The sequence below is a fragment of the Oncorhynchus clarkii genome, chromosome 18, assembly GCF_045791955.1.
Source record: "Oncorhynchus clarkii lewisi isolate Uvic-CL-2024 chromosome 18, UVic_Ocla_1.0, whole genome shotgun sequence".
Classification (NCBI taxonomy): Eukaryota; Metazoa; Chordata; class Actinopteri; order Salmoniformes; family Salmonidae; genus Oncorhynchus; species Oncorhynchus clarkii.
The window spans coordinates 7,258,248-7,282,747 of NC_092164.1; the positions used below are offsets into that span (position 1 = coordinate 7,258,248).

The following is a 24,500-nucleotide window of genomic DNA, read 5'->3' on the forward strand; positions in this document are numbered from 1 at the left end:
GGCAGTAGAATGGCCTTACTGAAGAGCTCAGTGACTTTCAACGTGGCACTGTCATAGGATGCCACCTTTCCAAAAAGTCAGTTTGTTACATTTCTGCCCTGCTAGAGCTGCTGTAAGTGCTGTTATTGTGAAGTGGAAACATCTGGGAGCAACATTGGCTCAGCCACAAAGTGGTAGCTCACAGAACGGGACCGCCGAGTGCTGAAGCGCGTAGCGCGTCAAAATCATCTGTCCTTGGTTGCAACATTCACCACTGAGTTCAAAACTGCTTCTGGAAGCAAGGCTAAAATCACCATGCGCAATGCCAAGCGTCGGCTGGAGTGATGAAAAGCTCGCCGCCATTGGACACTGGAAAACGTGTTCTCTGGAGTGATGAATCACATTTCACCATCTGGCAGACTGATGGACGAATCTGAGTTTGGCAGATGCCAGGAGAACGCTACCTGCCCGAATGCATAGTGCCAACTATAAAGTTTGGTGGAGGAGGAATAATGGTCTGGGGCTGTTTTTCATGGTTCAGTCTAGACCCCTTAGTTCCAGTGAAGGGAAATCTTAACGCTACAGCATACAATGACATTCTAGATGATTCTGTGCTTCCAACTTTGTGTTAACAGTTTGGGGAAGGCCCTTTCCTGTTTCAGCATGACAATGCCCCTGTGCACAAACTGAGGTCCATACAGAAATGGTTTGTTGAGATCGGTGTGGAAGAACTTGACTGACCTGCACAGAGCCCTGACCTGAACCCCATTGAACACCTTTGGGATTAATTGGAATGCCGACTGCGAGCCAGGCCTAATTGGCCAACATCAGTGTTCAACCTCACTAATGTTCTTGTGGCTGAATGCTGCGGGGACTTGCTTCCAATGTTCCAACATCTAGTCGAAAGCCTTCCCAGAAGAGTGGAGGTTGTTATTAACAGCAAAGGAGGGGAACCAACTCCATATTAATGCCCATGATTTCGAAATGAGATGTTCGATGAGCAGATACTTTTGGTCATGTAGTGTATGTTTGGACAATAGCCTAATAAAGTATAATGATGTCCATTATCTTTAAGTTTGCCAATGATAATAATGTTACATTCTTTGAATGTTTGTGGGACGTTATCATCCTAAAGTTAGCTCAAACCCTAACTAGAACTTGGGACTGTGGACTGTTAGCTAATGCTCTGGCAGTTTGTTAATTGACATTCAGAATACTCAGAAGGTTGCTTATGAAATTGACTTGTCAGAAAAGTTTAGCATTGTGGTAGGATCATAGTGTCCTACCACCAAACTCATGGAACCTTGATGTTATCTTTTGCATCTCACCTCAACAGATCACAAAACGAGTTTCAGACATTTGCAAATAGTTCATTTTTTTATTGGATCATGTCACACAGACTCAATAAGACCAGAGAACAACTCGATCCCACGGTCAAAGGTCACAGAGCCCTAGAACTCAGTGATCCTGCGGAAGGAGCCCACGGCGGCAGATGCGGCGCTCCAGTCTGTGTGGCGGGGGTACTCGCCGCGCTCCAGGAAGTACTGGCGTCCCCTGTAGTTTGGCAGCTCGTAGAAGGCCCAGGCGCCGTGGGTCACCATGCACGAGTACACCTCGCGGAACTTAAAGGCCTCGTAGACCGAGGGGCAGTCCTCGGCCCACTCCACCATCCGACCGCCGAAGTCTGGCCTCTCGTACAGCCTCAGCTTCCACACGTTGCCATACACCTGGCAGGAACAGAGGGAGATAAAGACAAACATTGTGAAGGGTTAGTTAGGATTTTGTTTTGTACCAAATCTACTGTAATATAATTTATTGGGTGTTTCAGAGGCTTCTGAAATTCAGTTGGACATCATATTAGCTATAGCTGCCGTACATTCATGTTAAATATAATAAACTACTTGTAAGATATCATCTTCACTTATGTTGGTCAATAAATTATTTTAAATATAGAACAACTCATTTAAATGACGTTGTAGCATGTTTAGCGTGGATTTGTTCATCTCTTTTCGTGTTCGAAGGGCATGAACTATTAACGGAAAATGCCCCTTTAAAGGTTTCTTGGCATATTTCCTCTTAAAATGATGGGCGTGGGGGTAAAATGCTGCCAAAAATGTCTGCTTTTGTCTGCTTGTATTGTCTGCTGGATTATAGAGCAGTGTGTTATTCCCTGATGCATTCTGGGCCTGAGGTCCACTTAACCCTGTATGAAACACTATCTCAGTCCCATTCTGTAACATAGACTTTTACACAATATTAGTCAAGAGGGAGGATTAGCTTACCTCCTAGTCGAGAATATCAAAACATCATATTTTACTTTTTTTTGTACACATTTTTCAGAGCAAATTTGAAATGCATATGGTTTGCGTTACAAGTTTCTGCGATGAAAGAGACACATTAACTGCTGGGAACTATGGGACTAAGATTTTTTTTTTTAAGGCATACAGAAGAGGGGGGGAGAGAGAGAGAGAGAGTATGGAGGGAGGGAGGGAGGAGAGAATTAGGGAGAGAATTAGGGATGGAGGGAGGAGAGAATTATGATATGAAATATGGATATGCAAGGAATCATCTTACGTTTTTGATGGCGCGGCAGGACTTGACGCTATCGTTGAATCCCATCCATTGCTGGTTGTCTGTGTACTCCCCTGGGCTCAGGATGTATTGGTAGCCCTTGTAGTTGGGTTTCTCATAAAGCACCCAGGCCCCGCTCTCCACCCTCGCCGAGTTGCAGCGGCTGAAGTAGGAGTGCAGGTCGGCACAGTCGGTGCTGCACTCATAGCAGCGGCCCTGGAAATTATTTTCCTCGTAGAATGTGATCTAAGGAAGGATGGGAAGCAGAGAATACTCTGCGGTGAGTTACGGATGAAAACAAATATCATATTACTACAGGATCACATATTACATGAACACTTTATTCAGACATTCTCAAAGTCATATAAAAATGGCAAAGCCATATCTTCAAACTATTATCAAGTTAACTTTTTGTGTTTGCAGGAATATGAAGAGTGTTGGCTGCACATGAATGAATAAAAAAAATAAACATATAAACCCAAATGTTCAACATTTATATTGAATAAGTATATGCATTGAAGTTACTATCATCACTGATAAATACAGATGTGTTGTTTAATGCGTCACCTTACCTTCACCATTTTGCAGCACAGTCTACTACTTTCTTAGCTGCCGCACCGGCAAACTATTTATGTATAAAACAAAATGTGCAGAGTGTGGAAAGCCTTTGATATCCAAATGAGGCCGATTTGCATATCAGCAAAAATGATTTGGTCATGTTTTATTTCTCTTTGTTCCAGTCTAATGATTCTGTAACAAACGATTGCTGGAACAGTGAAATTAATGTTCTAAAAGGCCTAAGTCACAGAATTCTGCTTGGACTATTTTATGATTATTTATTTTTCTGTTGGGGTTTACATCTTGGATATACTGAGTGTGTTTCCTATTCCACTACTCTTGTTGAGGAAAATGGACTTGGATCAAGTTTCTTCTTCATCTGATATCAAAGATGATCTGCATGTTTATGTGAGATCTGTACTTTTTTTTTTTTTTGTATTATTCTGTACGTAAATTCGAGACACTTCATTTAGTATGATATGTTAGGTTTCGTATGGTATGTATTCATTTGTGGATGACCATCACCAATTTTGTATGATAAGTTACGAATTACAATTCCTATTATATGTTACGAATTTGCAAAACATACAGTATGTTATGAATTTACAAAACGTATGATATGTTACAAATTCTGGCTAGGTGGGGTAGGCATTAGCTAGGTGGGGTGGGCCGTCAATTGTAAATAAGAAATTGTTCTTAACTGACTTGCCTAGATAAATACAGGTTAAATAAAAAATGTACAAATACATTTTAAAAATCTAGGTTAGGTTTAAGGTTAGGTTTAAGTGTAAAAGTTAGGTTAAATGGGTAGGGTTAGCTAAAAAGGATTAAGGTTAAGGTTAGGGGAAGTGTTATGGTTAGGGAATGTGGGTTAGCTAAAATGATTAAGGTTAAGGTTAGGGGAATGGTTTAGCTAACATGCTAAGTAGTTGCAAAGTAGCTAAAAAGTAGTAAGTAGCTAAAATGCTAAAGTTGTCCGTGATGAGATTTGAACTTTCATCCTTTGGGTTGCCTTAGATTTCAAACTGTCTTATGTAACCATACTAAACAAATAGTTATCATACATTTTCTATGTTAGGTCTAGTCTGAGACCAGGCTGCATTTCTATATAATTATGTAGGCCGATCATTACCGCAAGTACTGCATGCAGCTTTTCCATATTTAGTCATCAGAGCCAACATCTTTGAATGTAAAGTAAAACTCTTAATGGCCCTCTATCAACCATCAGTAAAGTCAAGCATTCATCATTTCATAATTGGTTGCATTACTGGCATGCTTGTAAAGGCCCACCTCCGAGGAAGTATTTAGAGTAATTCATGTCGTAGAGCGGAAATTCTTGTTCTTGTTTAGATTCCACCTCAAAGACTGCCTTAGACTGCCAAAACATATTATGGAATTGGGGATGGGAACGTTGTGGTGATTCCCACGCGTAGCAGAGAAATAACAACCCTGATTGACAGCGGTCAGTGTAACTAGCTAGCATGCTAACCTTAGCTAGCTAATGAACGTTATATGAGTACAATTTAAACTAAGACAGGCGTACTTTAAGTCAGGTGAAAATAATTATTTCAGAAACGAACTACCAGCCTACCTGTCAAGAGATGAGTCTCAGCTAAACTGTGCCAATACCAGTTGTTGAGGGCTGACATTTGTCTGACTCTTCAAGTTTTTGATAATTCCAGTGAAACTGTGTCGGCTTCCAGACGTCATTAATATTTAGACGTGCACAAGAACATAATCAAATAACTATATTCTTTGTTCTTTCAGCAAGCTAGCTAGCTATACAATGAGTATACATAACATTAAGAACACCTGCTCTTTCCATGACAGACTGACCAGGTGAATCCGGGTAAAAGCTATGACCCCTTATTGATGTCACTTGTTAAATCCGTCATTGTAAATAAGATTTTGTTCTTAACTGACTTGCCTAGTTAAAGGTACAATTTATTTATTTTTTAATCCACCTTAATCAGTGTAGTGGTGTTCTAAAATACAATCATATCACACAATTTGACCATTTATAAAATCATCTATGTAGACTATTTTAAAAATAAGTGAAATCTGACATGATCCAATGGATTATGATAATTAGCTGGTAAAAAAGGGAAAGAGTAAAATCCTTACTTTGACCCCCTATTTTAATTTTCTCCGTGGCAAATCGGTGAAGTGTAGATTCGTCACTAGTTAACACAGCCACAAAGTCATAAAACAGGATTTTAAGCCTAACTCTCACTTTAACCCTAACCTTAACAACACCTAACTCTCACTTTAACCCTAACCTTAAATTAAGACCAAAAAGCACATTTTTGTTTTCATGAATTTGTATGATATAGCCAAGTCTAACTTTGGCTGTTTTTATCTAGTAGAAAAGCTGTTTGGCTCTCAGTCGACTTGCGAATAGGAAGAACTTTGCAGCGGAATAAAAAAAAACATTGCCATGCTGGTGGGTGGTAACGTTTAGAGAAAACCCAGACCTGAAACGAATCGTAGGCTGAAAATAATTTGCACATCATCTAATAGGAAAAGATACGGAAGACTCACGGAAACATCCGAAGTCACACATTCAGATTTGGCACTTCAAGGCCAAATATATCATACTTTGACTAAAATGATGACTTAGTGACTTACATTGTTGTGAAACGTCGTAGGTAAACTGTGGCCATCATCTTTCAGCTGTAAAAAGTGAATTTCTACTGGTGTGGGCGTTAAATAATGATAAGTAAGCTGCTGGGTTGGTCTCCTTACTCTTGAGTTCCCCTAGCCTCTGTCCCCCTATAGGCTGAGTCACTGCAGGATTAACCGAGCATGACCTCGTGACCCCATCTTCTCCCAGGACTGTTGACATCCACCTCTCAAAACAGTTGTCATGGTGCCAGACACATTCCCCCCCCCCCCCCCCCCCGCCCTAAAATGTGTATGTTAAATACAATACACAAATCATTAAGATCCATCTTCACAGCCTAAAAAAATGAAGTAAAAAATTATTGCACCATATATTTCATACTCCAAACCAATTATAATGATGGTGAAAAGTGTTGGTCTTTTGTAAAACACAATCCAATACATGTAAAAAGTGTTTGTAAATACTCTTGGTAAAATATGATAAAAACAGCTACATGTTTTAAATACCTATGATCACATGATAATTATAATACAGTATTCGTGCCCACTGTCTCTCTGCTTGTGCCAGCCAAGGACACAGCTGCACAAAATCAACAGCAAGAAGCATCCTGCTTATTCATCAGGATGGGGAATTTGAATAACAAAAAGCCATTTGAAATGGTATGAGGTATAAAAGCTTGAGTGAACATGGCCTATTGGACAACATCCCAGAGCCGCAGCAAACAAACACCATGGCCAAGGTACAATGCTGTTGTATAGCTGGATTTTCTGCCTGATACATTAGCAATTTACTTTATTTGATTTATTTATTTTAGAATTGTTAAGTTACAGTTTTGATGTTTTTTTTATGTTCAGTAACGTTCCATTACATTTGAACAGCTGTTCTTCATGGCTGAGTTTGTGTGGGCCTCATTTCTACATTTTACCATTTCATTGTTGATTTACTAAATTAATTACCAGTCGTTCTTCTTACAGAACAAATTGTTTACGTTTCAATATTTAATTATTTAGTTGATTAAAAATGACTTTTGATTTGAGGCATATCCTTTTCCTCTCTGTGTTGTGATTGATGCCTTTTCGTTGGTTGCTCCAGATCATCTTCTACGAGGACAGGAACTTCCAGGGTCGTTCCTATGAGACCAGCTCAGACTGCCCTGAGTTGACCTCCTACCTGAGCAGGTGCAACTCCTGCAGGGTGGAGAGCGGCTGCTTCATGGTGTACGACCGCTCCAACTTCCAGGGAAACCAGTACTTTGTGAGGAGAGGAGAGTATGGTGACTACCAGCGTATGGGCATGTCTGACTCCGTTCGCTCTTGCCGTATGATCCCCATGGTAAGATGGCTCTATTGGAAAACAACTTATATATGATGCATTTATAGTGTCATATGTATAGTGTATATATAGCTTAATACAATGTATCAAAAAATGTAAGTATTTGATTGTAAACTGATCAGATTCCTATTTAATTACTTTGATCATGTTCTTACTTTAAATATGTGTCCTTATTAACTTTACAGCACAAAGGACAGTTCAGGATGCAGGTCTATGAGAGAGAGAACTTTGGGGGTCAGATGCACGAGATGATGGACGACTGTGACTCCATCCAGGAGCGTTACCGCATGTCCGACTGCCAGTCCTGCAACGTGATGGAGGGCCACTGGCTCATGTACGAGCAGCCCCACTTCAGAGGCAGGCAGATGTACGCGAGGCCTGGAGAGTACAGGAACCTCAGAGAGATGGGAAACAGCTCCGTGAACAGATACACCTCCATGAGACGTGTCCTTGATTCCTGCGAGAGCCAGCATCATTGAAGTCTGAGATTCTTATTTTTCTGGCATTCAAAATAAATATTGGATAATTGAAATGCATGTTTCATTGTCTATGTATTACTTACCTAAACTTTAATGATCATTCTAGTACAAGTGAATGATAATATTTTGTCTCTAGTGCCTTCAGAAAGTATTCATACCGCTTAACTTATTCCACACTTTGTTGTGTCACAGGCTGAATAATAAAAAATAATAAAAATATCCCCCATCTACAAACAATATCCTGTAACAACAAAGCGAAAATATGTTTTTAGATATTTTTGCACATTTATTGCAAATTAAATACAGAAATGTCCCATTTTATATAGGTATTCAATACTTTGTATAAACACCTTTGGCAGCGATTACAGCTGTGTGTCCTTCTGGGTAAGTCTCTAAGAGCTTTCCAAAAGTGGATTGTGCAACATTGGCCCATTATTTTTTTCAGAATTCTTCAAGCTCTGTGAAATTGGTTGTTTATTACTGCTAGACAACCATTTTCAGGTCTTGCCATATATTTCCAAGTAGATTTAAGTCAATACTGTAACTCGACCACATTCATTGTCTTCTTGGTAAGCAACTCCAGTGTAGATTTGGCCTTGTGTTTGAGGTTATTGTCCTGCTGAAAGGGGGATTAATCTCCCAGTGTCTGGTGGAAAGTCGACTAAATCAGGTTTTCTTCTAGGATTTTGACTCTGCTTAGCTCCATTCTGTTTATTTTTTATCCTGAAAAACTCCCCAGTCCTTAACGATGACAAGCATACCCATAACATGATGCAGGGACCACTATGCTTGAAAATATGGAGTGTGGTACTCAGTAATGTGTTGTATTGGATTTGCCCCAAACATAACACTTTGTATTCAGGATATAAAGTTAATTTTGTATTACTTTAGTGCTTTGTTGCCAACAGGATGCATGTTTTGGTATATTTTTTATTCTGTAAAGGCTGTTAATTAGTTAGTATTGTGGAGTAAGTACAAAGTTGTTGATCCATCCTCAGTTTTATCCTATCACAGCCATGAAACTCTAACTGCTTTAAAGTCATCATTGGCCTCATGCTGATATCCTTGAGCGGTTTCCTTCCTCTCCTACAAGATACAGAGATGAGGTAGTCGTTGAAAAATCATGTTAAACACTATTATTGGATACAGTGAGTCCATGCAACTTATTGTGTGACTTGTTAAGCAATATTTTTACTCCTGAACTTATTTAGGCTTTACCATAACAAAGGGGCTGAATACTTATTGACTCAAGACATTTCAGCTTTTCATTTTTAATAAATCTGTAACAATTTAGAAAAACATAATTCCACTTTGACATTATGGGATGTTATGTGTAGGCCAAAAAATCTAAATTGAATCCATTTTAAATTCAATCTGTAACACGACAAAACGTGGAAACGTGAAGGAGTGTGAATACTTTCTGAAGGCACTATATTTCCTTTAGTGTCAATTCATGAAAAAATGCTTTTGGTTTAGGAGACCTGTTTATATTGTAGTCCTAAAATATGCACCATGCTTATTTCTGAAACAACTAATATTGCCTATACTGTATATGTTTATATCAGAGATATATATACCCTGATACAGATTCAAACACAGCTCTGATGATTATAACCATGTTTACATCTAGACATTATTCTGGAGCCCACCAGGCACCAGAATAATGGATAGTCCATATGAATGATAGAAACTCATATACGGTAGGTGTCTGTGAAATCATCTTGAGTTGAACTTAGGTAATGCAATTGAGTAAATTGATCTAAAATGGAACATTTGTAAATACAGACAACTTCATTATGTACAGGGCCACAACATTCACTTGCAATGTTGCTCTATGTTTTGGGGATTGTGGGTAATTTGGCTCATCGTGAATTTCGTACATCTTGGGTTATTGAACTTAATGCCCTTCGTTCTTACAGTAGCAAATGGTCAGTAATTCTAATAACCGGCAAAGTCAGCTCTTCCAATGTGGAATCTGCTGGTCAAACTACTGAAAGTACCATTTGAGGGGTAGAGTATGCAACCTACTGTAAAAAAATAACTAACTAAATATAATTTGCCCATCATGTTGTCTAAGCCTTTAACTTATTTTGAATTTACTTGATTATTATGAGTTACACAAACAAAGGAATCTAAATTGAAACTTTGTTGAATTTAATAAATCAGGCCAGCCTACCATTTTTCCTAGGATAGCTACTGCAGCAAGAGAGTGAAGGAGAGGTTGCTAACTAAGTGTATGTAACTTTTGCTAGCCAGCTAACTAACTTTGGTACCTGGGGTGAAACAATGAAGCTTTTTTAGTTCGGTAGCTCCTGCACCGCTCTTTGCTAGCTAACATAACGCTGCATCCAAAACTCATAGAACTCCAAAACTGATAAGGTGGCTGCAATAATGCTTATATTTGTGATCTATCCCCTTTCTAAACATATTGCATTATATATACTGAATTTATTTATGGATTCAGCTTAAATTCTTTGTCATTGAATCTAATTACAGATTATCTCAACATTTTGAATGGCGGTGACACCATGTCCCTTTGTCAAATTAGCATGCCTGATTAAAATAAGATTGATCTTTGTAAAGGAGTGGTTTAGCATGTACAGTACATGTTTACAGGTTAGTGCTGTAGCCTTCTGAAACTATAACCAGCACCATTCACTTAGAAAGTGGATTATATCACAGTCTGTCAAACACAACTCCTTATCATTTTTGGAGGCATGTTCTTGACACAACAGTCTTACAGTAGCTAGTAAAATAGTTTAGGAGTGTCTGTTAACGATCTGTAAATAACTTTGGCTAGCTGGCTAACTAACATCGCTAATCTGCAGGCCAAAACAATTCACTTATTTACAGCTAGTTAGCGGTCTCACCGTTATTTGCTGTCAAGTGTAATGTTACCCCCAGAACTGATAAGGTGTGTTCACTAATGGTTCCATTTTCCTCTTTGTGACATGTCCACTTTCCAAGCCTATTGGCTCATGGCAGACACCAGACCTTATGCACTTGTCTTACTAATTGGTTCCTTTTGATTGATGAGATGGTTGTTATGCTCTGTTTTAATGAACTAGGACACATCAGGAATACTTAGAAATGTAACACTTTATTGAGTTAAACTAAAAAGTTGTGATTTTAACAGGAATCAGTGATACGTCTAACCGACATGAATCTATTCATGGAGCTGTTTCCCATCTCTCTGAGATTCCTGTACTCTCCGGGCCTCACGTACATCTGCCTGCCTCTGAAGTGGGGCTGCTCGTACATGAGCCAGTGGCCCTCCATCACGTTGCAGGACTGGCAGTCGGACATGCGGTAACGATCCTGGATGGAGTCACAGTCGTCCATCAGCTCGTGCATCTGGCCTCCGAAGTTCTCCCTCTCATACATCCTCATTCTGAACTGGCCCCTATACTGTTGATAAAAGCAACAGGTCAGACAGATATGGAACTACTGTAGATCCAACCGGTGGACTCATACATTTAAATGTCAAATCTTGTTGATGACATGAGTTCACAACCCTTGCTGTTGAAACTATCTGCATCAGCTAAGAAGCAGCTACACACTCCATTACTTACACTGGGGATGTTACGACAGGACCTGATGCAGTCGCTCATGGTCATACCCATCAGGCGCTGGTTGTCGGGGTACTCTCCTCTCCTAACCATCATCTGGTGACCCATGAAGTTGGGGCGCTCATAGACCATGAAGCAGCCACTCTCCACCCTGCAGGAGTTGCACCTGCTCAGGTAGGAGGTGACCTCAGCGCAGTCGTTGCTGGTCTCATAGGAACGACCCTGGAAGTTCTTGTCCTCGTAGAAGATGATCTACACAGACAATCACACAGTTAGTGCTCGATATGTTGAAATTAGTGCACTGATGCTCATTTGATTAGCAATGCCTTGTGTTTCCGATCGGACAGTCTTCTTTGGATGCAGGGCTGCTTGGATAGACCCAGAGAGATGGGCATGGAGGAAGACTTGCAGTGGCACTTACCTTGCCCATGGTCATGGTGATGGTGATCCAATCTCTTATCCAATTTCAGATGGAATGCTGGACCATCGACCTCCTGTCCCTTTTATACCTTGGACCGCATTCACATCTCCATATTTATTGTTCTAGAACTCCATGAGTCATCATTCTATATTGTTGTGCAAGCCAGTCCTATAGTGGCACGTACTGAATGCCACGTTTATAACTATGTCACTGGGGGTAAAATAGAGGATCATGTTTGTTTCCAGCTAACCCTAGCTACCCTAATACTAGCTAAAGTAGTATATTAGTATTTGATCAAGTATTCCAGATCAATTGAGATGGAACTGAGATGGAATTAAATGTACATTGTAGCATTATTTTATTGTGAGGTATTATTTTACTGGATAGTTTTTTTTATGGCACTATGTACACTACCGGTCAAAAGTTTTAGAACACCTACTTATTCAAGGGTTTGTCTTTATTTGTACTATTTTCTACATTGTAGAATAATAGTGAAGGCATCAGAACTATGAAATAACACATATGGAATAATGTAGTAACCAAAAAAGTGTCAAACAAATCCAAATATATTTTATATTTGAGATTCTTCAAATAGCAACCCTATGTATTGATGACAGCTTTGCACACTCTTAGCATTCTCTCAACCAGCTTCATATGGAATGCTTTTACAACAGTCTTGAAAGAGTTCCCACATATCCTGAGCACTTGTTGGCTGCTTTTCCTTCACTCTGTGGTCAGACTCATCCCAAACCATCTCAATTGGTTGAGGGCAGGGGATTGTGGAGGCCAGGTCATCTGATGCAGCACTCCATCATTCTCCTTCTGAGTAAAATAGCCCTTACACAGCCTGGAGGTGTGTTGGGTCCTGTTGAAAAACAAATGATAGTCCCATTAAGCCCAAACCAGATGGGATGGCGTATCGCTGCAGAATTCTGTGGTAGCCATGCTGGTTAAGTGTGCCTTGAATTCTAAATAAATGACAGACAGTGTCACCAGCAAAGCACCCCCACACCATAACCCCTCCTCCTCTATGCTTTACGGTGGGAAATACACATGCAGAGATCATCCATTCACCCCCCACCGAGTCTCACAAAGACACGGTGGTTGGAACCAAAGATCTCCAATTTGGACTCATCAGACCAAAGGACAAATTTCCACCGGTCTAACGTCCATTGCTCGTGTTTCTTGGCCCAAGCAAGTCTCTTCTTCTTCTTAGTTTCCTTTAGAAGTGGTTTCTTTGCAGCAATTCGACCATGAAGGCCTGATTCACAGTCTCCTCTGAACAGTTGATGTTGAGATGTGTTTGTTACTTGAACTGTATAAACCATTTATTTGGGCTGCAATTTCTGGGGATGGTAAATCTAATGAACTTATCCTCTGCAGCAGAGATAACTTTTGGTCTTCTTGTGGCGGTCCTCATGAGAGCCAGTTTCATCATAGCGCTTGATGGTTTTTGTGACTGCACTTGAAGAAACTTTCAAAGTTCTTGAAATGTTCCGTATTGACTGACCTTCATGTCTTAAAGTAATGATGGACTGTCGTTTCTCTTTGCTTATTTGAGCTGTTCTTGCCATAATATGGTCTTTAACCAAATAGGACTATCTTCTGTATACCCCCTACCTTGTCACAACACAACTGATTGGCTCAAATGCAATAAGAAGGAAAGAAATTCCTCAAATTAACTTTTAAGAAGGCACATCTGTTAATTGAAATACCTCATCAAGCTGGTTGAGAGAATTCCAAGAGTGTATAAAGCTGTGATCAAGGCAAAGGGTGGCTATTTGAAGAATCTCAAATATAAAATATATTTAGATTTTTTGGGGGTTACTACATGATTCCATATCTGTTATTTCATAATTTTGATGTCTTCACTATTATTCTACAATGTATAAAATAGTAAAAATAAAGAAAAACCCTTGAATCAATAGGTGTTCTAAAACTTTTGACCGGTAGTGTATGTATTTCTAAAATGTAGGGAATCAGTAGTGTTTTATTAATTCATTATTTACCTGATTATTACTTTGTCCTCTGATTCTTATTTTTATTTTTATTTTGAGAAGAACCAGGAAGTTGTTGATGTTATGTTGTTAATGTGGTCAGACCAGTAAAGCTGCCAGATAGTAATGTTTCTTCATCCAGTGCTTGTCCTCATGAAGTCATACACCTTTAAAATAACCCTCTATCTACATCATCTTTGTCCTGCTGAGAAATGCTGTGCTTGAGTTGAACTAAAAATGTGTTCACATTTCTTTCATTTATGATATGCATCAACTCTATAACTATATATTGCTGACCAAAATCGACAGCTTGGGACTATAAGGTTCTATGATTCTGAGAAAATTGGCTTTAAAGTTTTGAACCCTCATTGGTTTGAATGGTGTCAGCCATTTTTATCTTGTATTCTTTTGAACTTAACATGAATTGGGGTAATTAGAGTATACACAGGAAGATAACATTGAAAAGAACACGGCTATGTAAATAACTCAAGCCTGACAAAAATGCAGATCGAACCTTATAGTCCGAAGCTTTCAACATGTAATTACAATACAGAACTGTAAACATTTCAACAGATAAGGTTTATCAACAATTATTGAATTAAAAAGAAACTGGTCAAATACTGTTCTCAGTATACTGTGTAGATATGTAATCACCCCAATAAATACAATGTCAGGTAACTAGCTATATGGTGTTTGTGCAGCTTAATATAAAGTGTGACCAAGTTCACTAAGTGGGGCCAAGTTCATTAAGTGGGACCAAGTTCATTAAGTGTGGCCAAGTTCACTTAGTGTGACCAAGTTCACTAAGTGTGAGCAAGTTCACTAAGTGTGAGCAAGTTCACTAATTGTGACCAAGTTCCCTAAGTGTGACTAAGTTTACTAGTAAATATACTGTAACTGTATTTTAACCTGGTAAAGTACCATCTAGCATAGTCACCCAAACTGAAGAATACGCCATGTTCTATTTCTGATGAGAACAATACCTGTCATGGCCCCCATGCTGCATTCAGCATCCAATAATAACTCATGTAGATGTGCTGTGTAAAATGTATACAAGCCCCACGTGGGCCTTGTGATGACTCATGCTATTTAGCACAAAGGTATGCAAGGTGCCCTGTGGACCCAATGTCAATATAAAAGTGCCACTGGATCGACACAACACACCGTGTCTTCTGCGTGTCATCTAATCAAGCTTCACCATCAAGCTAAACCAGCCATGACCAGAGTAATACAGAGCAGGGGATTTTTATTCACTATAAGAGCTGGCCATTGAGATATGAATATAGTGTCTTGCATAGCAGCTATATCCACAAAATCCTAATCATATCAATCTGTGAGAATAAAGCAACGTTTTTCAGCTAAATAATGCTAAACTATCTTTGTTTTATTAAAATAATATAGAGTTATTATATGAGATCATGCAGTTGATATGCATAATATACAGAGTTAAGAATTTATAATTTTTATTAATAGTAATAACAAATGAATCACAATCAATTAATAATGATGAACTATATTAATTATGTAAAACATTTAAAATCATAGCCTTTATAATCTTCTCAACATAGGTGAAGAGGTCATAGGTTAAATAATTTTCTCAATCAAATCACCCTCTCAGATCATCTTCTATGAGGACAGGAACTTCCAGGGTCGCAGCTATGAGACCAGCAGCGACTGCCCCGACCTCAACATGTACCTAAACCGCTGCCAGTCGGTCAGGGTGGAAATGGGCTGCTTCGTCATCTACGACCGCTCCAACTTCATGGGCAACCAGATGTTCCTGAAGAGGGGAGAGTACTCTGACTTCCAGCGTATGGGCTCCGTGATGGGCATGGGGGATATGACCATGCTGGAGTCCATCCGTTCCTGCCGCATGATCCCAATGGTAAGACGTCCACAGTTGGAGTTCCACCGTCTCCTGGTGTTCGATGATGACATGATTATATTTATGATGTTGTTCATGCTATTTCTCTTCATATAAAGAGCGCATTTTTTATATTTTTGAGTAGCTAGATGTTCGTGAATGGTGATGAAGTGTGAGTTACTAGGACTCTGTACATCTGATACTTGACGTGCTGTTCACCTGGGTCGTGTTCAGCAGGGCACACCGTAGCCAAACGTTTTGTAACAGAAAACAAAAATATGTCTTCTAATTGAACAAGTTTAGGTATTATCAAAACAATTTGTCCCTAATGAACGTGTTCCAGGCCTCTATTACTGTATAAGTCATCTGACAAGCAATGATAAATATAATACTGGAAGCATAGAGTACACACACGGTAGTAACTGTCAATGTTCTCCCTCCCCAACAGCACCGGGGACAGTTCAGAATGAGGCTGTACGAGAAGGAGAGCTTCGGAGGCCAAATGCACGAGCTGATGGAAGACTGCGAGTCCATCCAGGATCGCTTCCGCATGTCCGAGATGCAGTCCTGCAACGTGATGGACGGACACTGGCTCATGTACGAGCAGCCCCATTTCAGAGGCAGGATGATGTACGTGAGGCCTGGAGAGTACAGGAGTATCAGAGACATGGGCATGAGCACCATGATGAGAGTTCGCTCCATCAGACGGATCATGGATGCCTGTGAGGGTCAGCGGCATTGATGCCTGAGATTCCTGCTGTCCTGACATCCAAAAGGCTGCTAAAAGTCACAATTCTCATTGAATGTAATAAAACTCTTATTTTGAAGTACCTGTTCTCTTCTTTTTTCTATCAAGTCTAATCTACCCATGGTATTTAGATTACACTGGTTTATTCTGACAGATTGGTGTCTGGAGAGGGATTTCAAAGAGTCTGAATGAAAAAAAGTAATAATTTGATCTTGATACACCAAATGTGCACATAACATTAATTTATCAATAGCAAAAAATATATCTATCTATATATATATATATATATATATATATATATATATATATGCATTTTCTCACTGGCTCAATTGAATCAAATTTAACCCATGTTACAGTACATCAAATTATATTACTCAGAAAGCCTGCTGTACTCAGAAAGCCTGCTGTACTCAGAAAGCCTGATGTACTCAGAAAGCCTGCTGTACTCAGAAAGCCTGATATACTCAGAAAGCCTGCTGTACTGTAACCTCCAGTTTCTGAAACGTATTTAGCAGAAAACTAATCCTTATTGTCAATTGTTAGCATTATGCTAGTTTACATGTTCTCCACAGTATAATGTATAACCCATGGACAATGGACTGGTTTAGAAACACGAGAGAAGTGATGTATAATCAATGGACTGGTTTAGAGAAGCTAGAGAAGTCATGTATAATCAATGGACTGGTTTAGAGACGCTAGAGAAGGGATGTATAATGGCAGGTAGCCTAGTGGTTAGAGCAATGGGACAGTAACCAAAAGGTTTCTGGATCGAATCCCCGAGCTGACAAGGTAAAAATATGTCGTTCTGAGCAAGTCAGTTAACCCACTGTTCCCTGGGTGCCAAATACGTGGATGTTGATTATGGCCCCCTGCACCTCTGATTCAGAGGGTTAAATGTGGAGTTGAATGCATTCAGTTGTACAACTGACTAGGTATCCCCCCTTTCCTAACCAATGAACTGGTTTAGAGACGTTAGAGAAGTGATGTATAACCATTTAACTGGTTTAGAGACATTAGAGAAGAAATGTATAATCAATGAACTGGGTTAGAGACGTTAGAGAAGTAATGTATAACCAATGAACTGGGTTAGAGAAGTAATGCATAACCAATGAACTGGTTTAGAGACGTTAAAGAGGTAATGTATAACCAATGAACTGGTTTAGAGACGTTAAAGAGGTAATGTATAACCAATGAACTGGTTTAGAGACGTTAAAGAGGTAATGTATAACCAATGAACTGGGTTAGAGAAGTAATGCATAACCAATGAACTGGTTTAGAGACGTTAGAGAAGTAGAGAAGCAATGAACTGGTTTAGAGACGTTAAAGAGGTAATGTATAACCAATGAACTGGTTTAGAGACGTTAAAGAGGTAATGTATAACCAATGAACTGGGTTAGAGACGTTAAAGAGGTAATGTATAACCAATGAACTGGTTTAGAGACGTTAAAGAGGTAATGTATAACCAATGAACTGGTTTAGAGACGTTAAAGAGGTAATGTATAACCAATGAACTGGGTTAGAGACGTTAAAGAGGTAATGTATAACCAATGAACTGTTTTAGAGACGTTAAAGAGGTAATGTATAACCAATGAACTGGTTTAGAGACGTTAAAGAGGTAATGTATAACCAATGGACTGTTGACTGGTTTAAAGAAGTCAGAGGAATTGGACATCATTTCCATTGATAATGGTAGTTCATAAACGTGGACTGTATGTGAGCATCAAATGTGCAGCATATGGATGTGTATCCCCTTTTCTGTTGTTGTTTTCTGAAACATTTCTAATAGTTTCAACTGTATTCTTTGTGGGTGATATCAAATGTATTCCGTTACAGTACATAACAACCAGACAGCGGTATACCTCTCTATGCTGCGTCATGTTGCTTGGTCAGGGATTCTTCACAATGGGGCCACCCATTTCACTGAACACAATAGATGTATTATAAAAGTAAGGTATTTGATAGGGGTCAGGATTACAGTACATTGTGGCTATTCAATTTCAGAACAGATCAAAGTGTATAGTCGTCCCCCTGCTTACATAATTCATGTATTACAGTCATCTGCTTTCTTTATGCCCACGCAGGTGCTTCTTCACCTGCATTGCTTGCTGTTTGGGGTTTTAGGCTGGGTTTCTGTACAGCACTTTGAGATATCAGCTGATGTACGAAGGGCTATATAAAATAAATTTGATTGATTGATTGAGGTACACACACACACTTATGCACACACTCACTCACACACACACACTTAATATAAAGGGTTACCCTATAGGGCCAACTTTACCCTATAAAATAAACTTAATATAAAGTGTTACCCTATAGGGCCAACTTTACCCTGTAAAATAAACTTAATATAAAGTGTTACACTATAAAATAAACTTAATATAAAGTGTTACCCTATAAAATAAACTTAATATAAAGTGTTACCCTATAGGGCCAACTTTACCCTGTAAAATAAACTTAATATAAAGTGTTACACTATAAAATAAACTTAATATAAAGTGTTACCCTATAAAATAAACTTATTATAAAGGTTTGACTCCTGCTGGGGCCACCCATACAACAATGTATGCACATATGACTGTAAACTCTGAATATTACAATTTTTTTCATTAGGATGACATACAGGTAACTGCACAGATAATGGAAACACTTGAGTAAATGAGGGATACAAAGTGTATTGAAAGTGTATTGGAAACAGGTGCTTCCACACAGGTGTGGTTCCCATCATGCTTAGGATCATGCATCCAAATGCTGGGTAGGCCATTATTTTGGTTACCATGGCAATGCATGCCCCCATAGGCTGACATTGCCCCATCCACAGGGCTTGAGTGGTCACTGAATGGTTTGACGAGCATGAAAACGATGTAAACCATATGCCATGGGGGATTCTGGAGCGGCCCCTGAGACAGGAACACTTATGGGGGATTCTGGAGCGGCCCCTGAGACAGGAACACTTATGGGGGATTCTGGAGCGGCCCCTGAGACAGGAACACTTATGGGGGATTCTGGAGCGGCCCCTGAGACAGGAACACTTATGGGGGATTCTGGAGCGGCCCCTGAGACAGGAACACTTATGGGTGATTCTGGAGCGGCCCCTGAGGCAGGAACACTTATGGGTGATTCTGGAGCGGCCCCTGAGACAGGAACACTTATGAGGAATTCTGGAGCGGCCCCTGAGACAGGAACACTTATGGGGGATTCTAAATATCAAACTAAATATCACAGTATCTTTCAATGATATTGAATGTAGCTACTGTACAAACACTTGAACATTTCACATTTGCATGCACTTTTTAAATAACACTGAATATCACATTGCTGATACCCTCAAGGAGCAATTAAAACAACCCCCATATTGCTTTTGATACTTTTTTTTAATACTATTTTGATACTATGCAATATAAATTGTAAGGTACACCTTTACCTACACCTTACCTACCACTTAAAGGTAAAATCAACTGTCTTTTGGTATTGTTCAAGAGTCCGCAGTTTGCATCATGATGATGCGGCTGGTGACACTTAGCTTCTTGAAAGTCCAATATCTTGTGAACTGGACTGCTGACATGCAACATATTTCGGGACTGTAAATACAGTGGAATACCAAAATATCATTTTTGAGTGGAAGTTTCTTGTGTGCACTGCACAAACCTATTCCTAATGCAAATGAAATAGGCACGAGCATAGCCTATAAAGTTAAATAAAGGTTAAATTACAATTAAAATAAAATAAGTGTTTGCCCTAAATGGTTCATTATGAGCACATCATTTACATAAATGAAACGTTGAAGCTAAATTAAAATCCATAAATAGTTAATTCACCCTTCAGAGTCTATTTCAAAGAGACTATACAATACGTCTAAAAGGAATCAGACCTAATCTAAACCCTTTTACCTTACAGAGCACTAAATGATAACTCTTTGCCGTGAGCGTGGCGTTGATGTAGAGTACAGTACAGTGTTGCTCAGCTGACTCAGCGTTTTATACAATTGGGCGGTAGATTCTTCTGGAGCTACATCAAGCATAAAAGGCAGCACGCCAGTAGGGAGAACAACGGAAATCAAATAACTGTGACCATGAACGGAAAGGTACTGTAATGTGGGGCTGTGATCAAAGTCTGTGCACAGTGCTGAACTGTACGCCATCTGGCACTGGAACTATGAATCTAGGATGCATCAGAGCCCATTTCCAATGGGGAATATATCCTTGATGTGTGTGTTTTTAGATTCAGAACACTATGATAACTACAGATTACTTATAATGACTTCTAATTATAATCATGGTTGCATTGTTTGATTTTGTCAGACACATTACAATTATTATGTAGAATAATTTCTGAACGGGATAGAATGTATGAGTTTTTGCACATCAAAATCAATTGGTTTCACGTCAAGATGTTTAGACTTTCAAAGCATACTTTCTCTTTCTCCAGATCATCTTCTACGAGGACAGGAACTTCCAGGGCTGCTCCTATGAGTGCAGCAGCGACTGCTCCGAGCTCTCCTCCCACCTGAACAGGTGCAACTCCTGCAGGGTGGAGAGTGGCATGTTCATGGTGTACGACCGGCCCAACTACATGGGCCACCAGTACTTCCTGAGGAGGGGAGAGTACCCTGAGTACCAGCACATGTTAGGCTTCAACGACTGCATCAGGTCTTGTCGTATGATCCCCCAGGTAAGCACTTCTGCAGACAGCACAACAGACCACAACTATTCACAACCACACCACAATGACCACAATCATCGATGCCATAAAACTATCTTACACTCCAAAATCGAAGTCTGTCTAAAGTTTTCACACCTCAAATGTAATCTAAAGTCAACATACAAACACATCCCATGCCATCGGTTGTGTAGATCCAGCTAAATGCCTCAACCGCAAATGAATGAAAAGGAAAACAATTAAACCGTATTGTGCTTATCTTTTCATTCTTTTTAGATTGTGGCATATTGCATTGTATGCCATCCTATCAACCAAGCTCATCCTGTTCCGTTAATAGATGCGTGAAATATGTTATTTTCTTTCCAATAGCACATTGGCCAGTTCAGGATGAGGATCTACGAGAAGGAGAACTTCGGAGGCCAGATGCACGAGGTGATGGACGACTGTGACTCCATCCAGGAGCGTTACCATATGCCCGAGATGCAGTCCTGCAACGTGATGGACGGCCACTGGGTCATGTACGAGCAGCCCCAATTCAGAGGCATGCAGACCTACTTGAGGCCTGGAGAGTACAGGAACACGAGAGAGATGGGAATGGGAAATGATGAAATGAGGTTCCAGTCCATGAGGCGCATCAGCAGCGATGCTGCCTTTTAAATGTGCTGTCTTTAAAGAGTGCAACGACTTTTTAATAAACATTTTAAACCTTCATTTTTTGCAGCGATTTTCTTACCTTATTTCCACCAGTCACTGCACTGTAAATTACTATTATATCACTATAATACTCTAACCACTAAAAAGCCACTATAAGCAACGATTATACTGCAACCACTATAAACAGTAATATCAGCTGAAATGTCTGTAAACACAAGGTAAAGAAAAATGTCCCCTTTTCCCCAAATTCTATAATCCTTATATTTAGTCTTAAAAAACCTCTAGCCTATGCTAGGCACTTGACACTGCCTTGTGTATGGGTGTTTTAGACATTGATAAGCTCTTAACAACAGAATCCTGCCGACTACGCCAAATGAGGATCTAAATAAGAAATAAGAATACGCCACTTTTTTTTAAAGGCAAAGAAGGTCCTGTAATTAAAAATGATGAAGCATGGAAATCAGACAGGTGCTCAAGTGATCAATTGTTTTGTTTACTATGAGGAACTTCAGCTTTGAGGAACTTCAGCTTTGAGGAAGGAACTTCAGCTTTGAGGAACTTCAGCTTTGAAAGCTCAGCTCAACAGATCATACTGTCCTTACTCAGACATAATCAATCACTCACAAATTCACACTCACTCTTAAGAACTAGTGACTAACTTGTCACAACCCTTCACACTACACAGTGGCAGGCCATATTTATCAAACCACTTCCCACTTCCATCCTCCAAAAGTGTAACATTACCATAATACAAACACAAACTCATCAAATAGAATATGTGGTAATAATTTCTATGGAAGCATACATAACTCCTTATAAGTGCCTTAATAATGCCTTATAGTGCCTTATAATACTCGCTATAAGATATAATGTATCATAAGTAGTTATAGCTTTCTTACAATACATTACTATAATGCATTATCAGCCTAAAAAGCATCATGCATTATTGACCTACCTAAAATGCTCTGTCCCAGACCTTCTGTTTTCAACTCTCTAGAGGCAGCAGGAGAGGTAGAGATACTCTCAATGATCTGCTATGAAAGGCCTTAATGACATTTACTCCAGCACTGACCTGTTGCACCCTCGACAACACTGTGAATATTATTAATTGACCCTGCTGGTCATCTATGAACATTTGAACATCTTGGCCATGTTACGTTATAATCTCCACCCGGCACAGCCAGAATCTCCACCCCTTATAGCCTGGTTCCTCTCTAGGTTTCTTCCTAGGTTCTGGCCTTTCTAGGGAGTTTTTCCTAGCTACCGTACTTCTACACCTGCATTGCTTGCTGTTTGGGGTTTTAGGCTGATTTTCTGTACAGCACGTTGTGACATCAGCTGATGTAAGAAGTTAAATGTGATTGATTGATTGATACTTAACAGCATTAATTTGAACTGAGCGTGATTTTTAGCATCAGCCTTTTGGTATTTAAACCGGCCATTACCCCTGCTCTAAGAAAACTAGCTAGCTAGCTCGATCCCTGGATTTTGGAAGGTGCAGCTAGATTAGAGTAGCTACAGTTTATCTAGCTACAGCTTATATCATCTTTAACTCTGCATTGTTGTAAATTGACCCGTAAGCATTTCACTGTTAGTCTACACCAAAAATTTGATTTGATTTTGATTCACTTTGATTAGACTATTTGAGTGAGTCGCTAGCTAATGTTGGCTGGCTAGCTAAAATTTCTAGTGGCATGAGGTATTTGCAAACAGCACAACATTGTGTGATTATCTAAGAGCTAGCTAGCTAACAAGCTGGCTAAGGTAGAAATGTCTGAGCTGCAAGCCAACACTGTGTTGTATTTACCCAAGTTAGCAGGACTGGGTAGCTAACGTTAACTAGCAACAAATATTTGGAAAAGCTAGGCACCTGCGGACACTTACCTAGCTAGCTAGCTAACTGTTTGCTAGGAACACAGCTAACTGTGAAGATTGCCAATAAACTGGCAGAGGCTGAAGACATGACTGATGCTAAACATATAATTATCAAGCTAGCCGAGTGAAATTAAGCTTTGACCTAAATTTAACACTAATATGTAGCTAGCACAAAATGTGAGTGTTCTTTGCAAGATTTTCACATTCTTGCAATGACATAATGCATTTTATGCTCTCTGGGCTTATAACGCATTATATGTATTATCAGGATGGATAATTACTTATGAACAATTAGTAAGTATGATACAACTCTTTGTATTATAAGACATTATATATACACTTATATGTATGCCTCATATAAAATATGAACAAATATGTTTTTACACAGATGACGGCTACCAACACAATAACCTATTTTTTTAAATTTAATAAACACATTTTCAAATGTCAGTCAGATCATTCAATCAAATCTAAATTATTTCAACCAATGGGGGGTGACTGGAATGCTGTGACTAAAGGAATAGTACATATCTGGCATAATCAGGAAGTGAGGCATGTCCAGGAAGAAGGAAAGTAGATCCTGAGGGGAATAACGAGCTCACCTTGCCTAAAACACTAACTTACTGTTGCTTGACATCAAATTTGGATAAAAGAAATACACACTTTAAACAAACTACAATTTCTAAAGGCTCTATAGGGCATTCATAGCCATTATAAGCACTACACAAGTGCTTCACAAGTAATCCATAAACTCCCGAGTGGCGCAGCAGTCTAAGGCCCTGGTTTGATTCCAGGCTGTTTCACAATCGGTCGTGATTGAGAGTCCCATAGGGCGGCGCACAATTGGCCCAGCGTTGTTCTGGACGGGGTAGGCCGTCATTGTAAATAAGAATTGGTTCTTAAATGACTTGCCCAGTTAAATACAATTTAAAAAAATATGGCACTAGATAAAGGGTAAGGTTAAAGGACATTCCATCTGGTATTTTGACAAATGTGGCATAACCCTTTTACTATATTTTATATAGCATCTCATTGCTAACAAAGACTTTACTAAGCCTTACAAGTTGTAGTTCCTTTAAATGCACGGTGGATCAATAGCAAGGTCAGATTCAATAGCAAGGTCAGATTCAATAGCAAGGTCAGATTCAATAGCAAGGTCAGATTCAATAGC

At 39.4% G+C, this 24,500-nt stretch overlaps 5 protein-coding genes across 5 annotated transcripts in view; 3 read left to right on the top strand and 2 right to left on the bottom strand.

The window, feature by feature from the left end:
- LOC139372956 (general transcription factor II-I repeat domain-containing protein 2-like) overlaps positions 1 to 24,500 on the bottom strand; it is a 979,173-nt gene that overhangs the window by 337,862 nt on the left and 616,811 nt on the right. The window lies entirely within an intron of this gene.
- Positions 1,431 to 11,605, bottom strand: LOC139373945 (uncharacterized). The gene is made up of 7 exons (XM_071115028.1): positions 11,533 to 11,605; positions 11,115 to 11,363; positions 10,675 to 10,950; positions 7,348 to 7,520; positions 3,123 to 3,147; positions 2,554 to 2,796; positions 1,431 to 1,706 (listed from the first exon to the last, which is right to left on the bottom strand). The coding sequence occupies exons 1-7, from the start codon at positions 11,545 to 11,547 to the stop codon at positions 1,431 to 1,433; spliced, it is 1,257 nt and encodes a 418-aa protein (XP_070971129.1). The 5' UTR covers positions 11,548 to 11,605.
- On the top strand, positions 6,384 to 7,599 carry LOC139372941 (gamma-crystallin M3-like). The gene is made up of 3 exons (XM_071112829.1): positions 6,384 to 6,470; positions 6,824 to 7,063; positions 7,249 to 7,599. Exons 1-3 carry the CDS (start codon positions 6,393 to 6,395, stop codon positions 7,540 to 7,542), a joined length of 612 nt encoding a protein of 203 aa, XP_070968930.1. The 5' UTR covers positions 6,384 to 6,392; the 3' UTR covers positions 7,543 to 7,599.
- Positions 14,693 to 16,220, top strand: LOC139372942 (gamma-crystallin M3-like). Its single transcript, XM_071112830.1, has 3 exons — positions 14,693 to 14,754; positions 15,148 to 15,414; positions 15,842 to 16,220. The coding sequence occupies exons 1-3, from the start codon at positions 14,746 to 14,748 to the stop codon at positions 16,133 to 16,135; spliced, it is 570 nt and encodes a 189-aa protein (XP_070968931.1). The 5' UTR covers positions 14,693 to 14,745; the 3' UTR covers positions 16,136 to 16,220.
- Positions 20,172 to 21,511, top strand: LOC139372944 (gamma-crystallin M3-like). Its single transcript, XM_071112832.1, has 3 exons — positions 20,172 to 20,225; positions 20,570 to 20,812; positions 21,170 to 21,511. The coding sequence occupies exons 1-3, from the start codon at positions 20,214 to 20,216 to the stop codon at positions 21,455 to 21,457; spliced, it is 543 nt and encodes a 180-aa protein (XP_070968933.1). The 5' UTR covers positions 20,172 to 20,213; the 3' UTR covers positions 21,458 to 21,511.

Coding starts and splice junctions, on each gene's coding strand:
- LOC139372941 (XM_071112829.1), top strand. CDS start 6,393: ATGAGGTATAAAAGCTTGAGTGAACATGGCCTATTGGACAACATCCCA. Junction 6,471..6,823: donor AAACAAACACCATGGCCAAG/GTACAATGCTGT, acceptor TGGTTGCTCCAG/ATCATCTTCTACGAGGACAG. Junction 7,064..7,248: donor CTTGCCGTATGATCCCCATG/GTAAGATGGCTC, acceptor TTAACTTTACAG/CACAAAGGACAGTTCAGGAT.
- LOC139373945 (XM_071115028.1), bottom strand. Junction 10,951..11,114: donor CCTGTCGTAACATCCCCAGT/GTAAGTAATGGA, acceptor TTTTATCAACAG/TATAGGGGCCAGTTCAGAAT. Junction 7,521..10,674: donor GACGTATCACTGATTCCTGT/TAAAATCACAAC, acceptor TGGCTCTCGCAG/GAATCAAGGACACGTCTCAT.
- LOC139372942 (XM_071112830.1), top strand. Junction 15,415..15,841: donor CCTGCCGCATGATCCCAATG/GTAAGACGTCCA, acceptor CCTCCCCAACAG/CACCGGGGACAGTTCAGAAT.
- LOC139372944 (XM_071112832.1), top strand. Junction 20,813..21,169: donor CTTGTCGTATGATCCCCCAG/GTAAGCACTTCT, acceptor TCTTTCCAATAG/CACATTGGCCAGTTCAGGAT.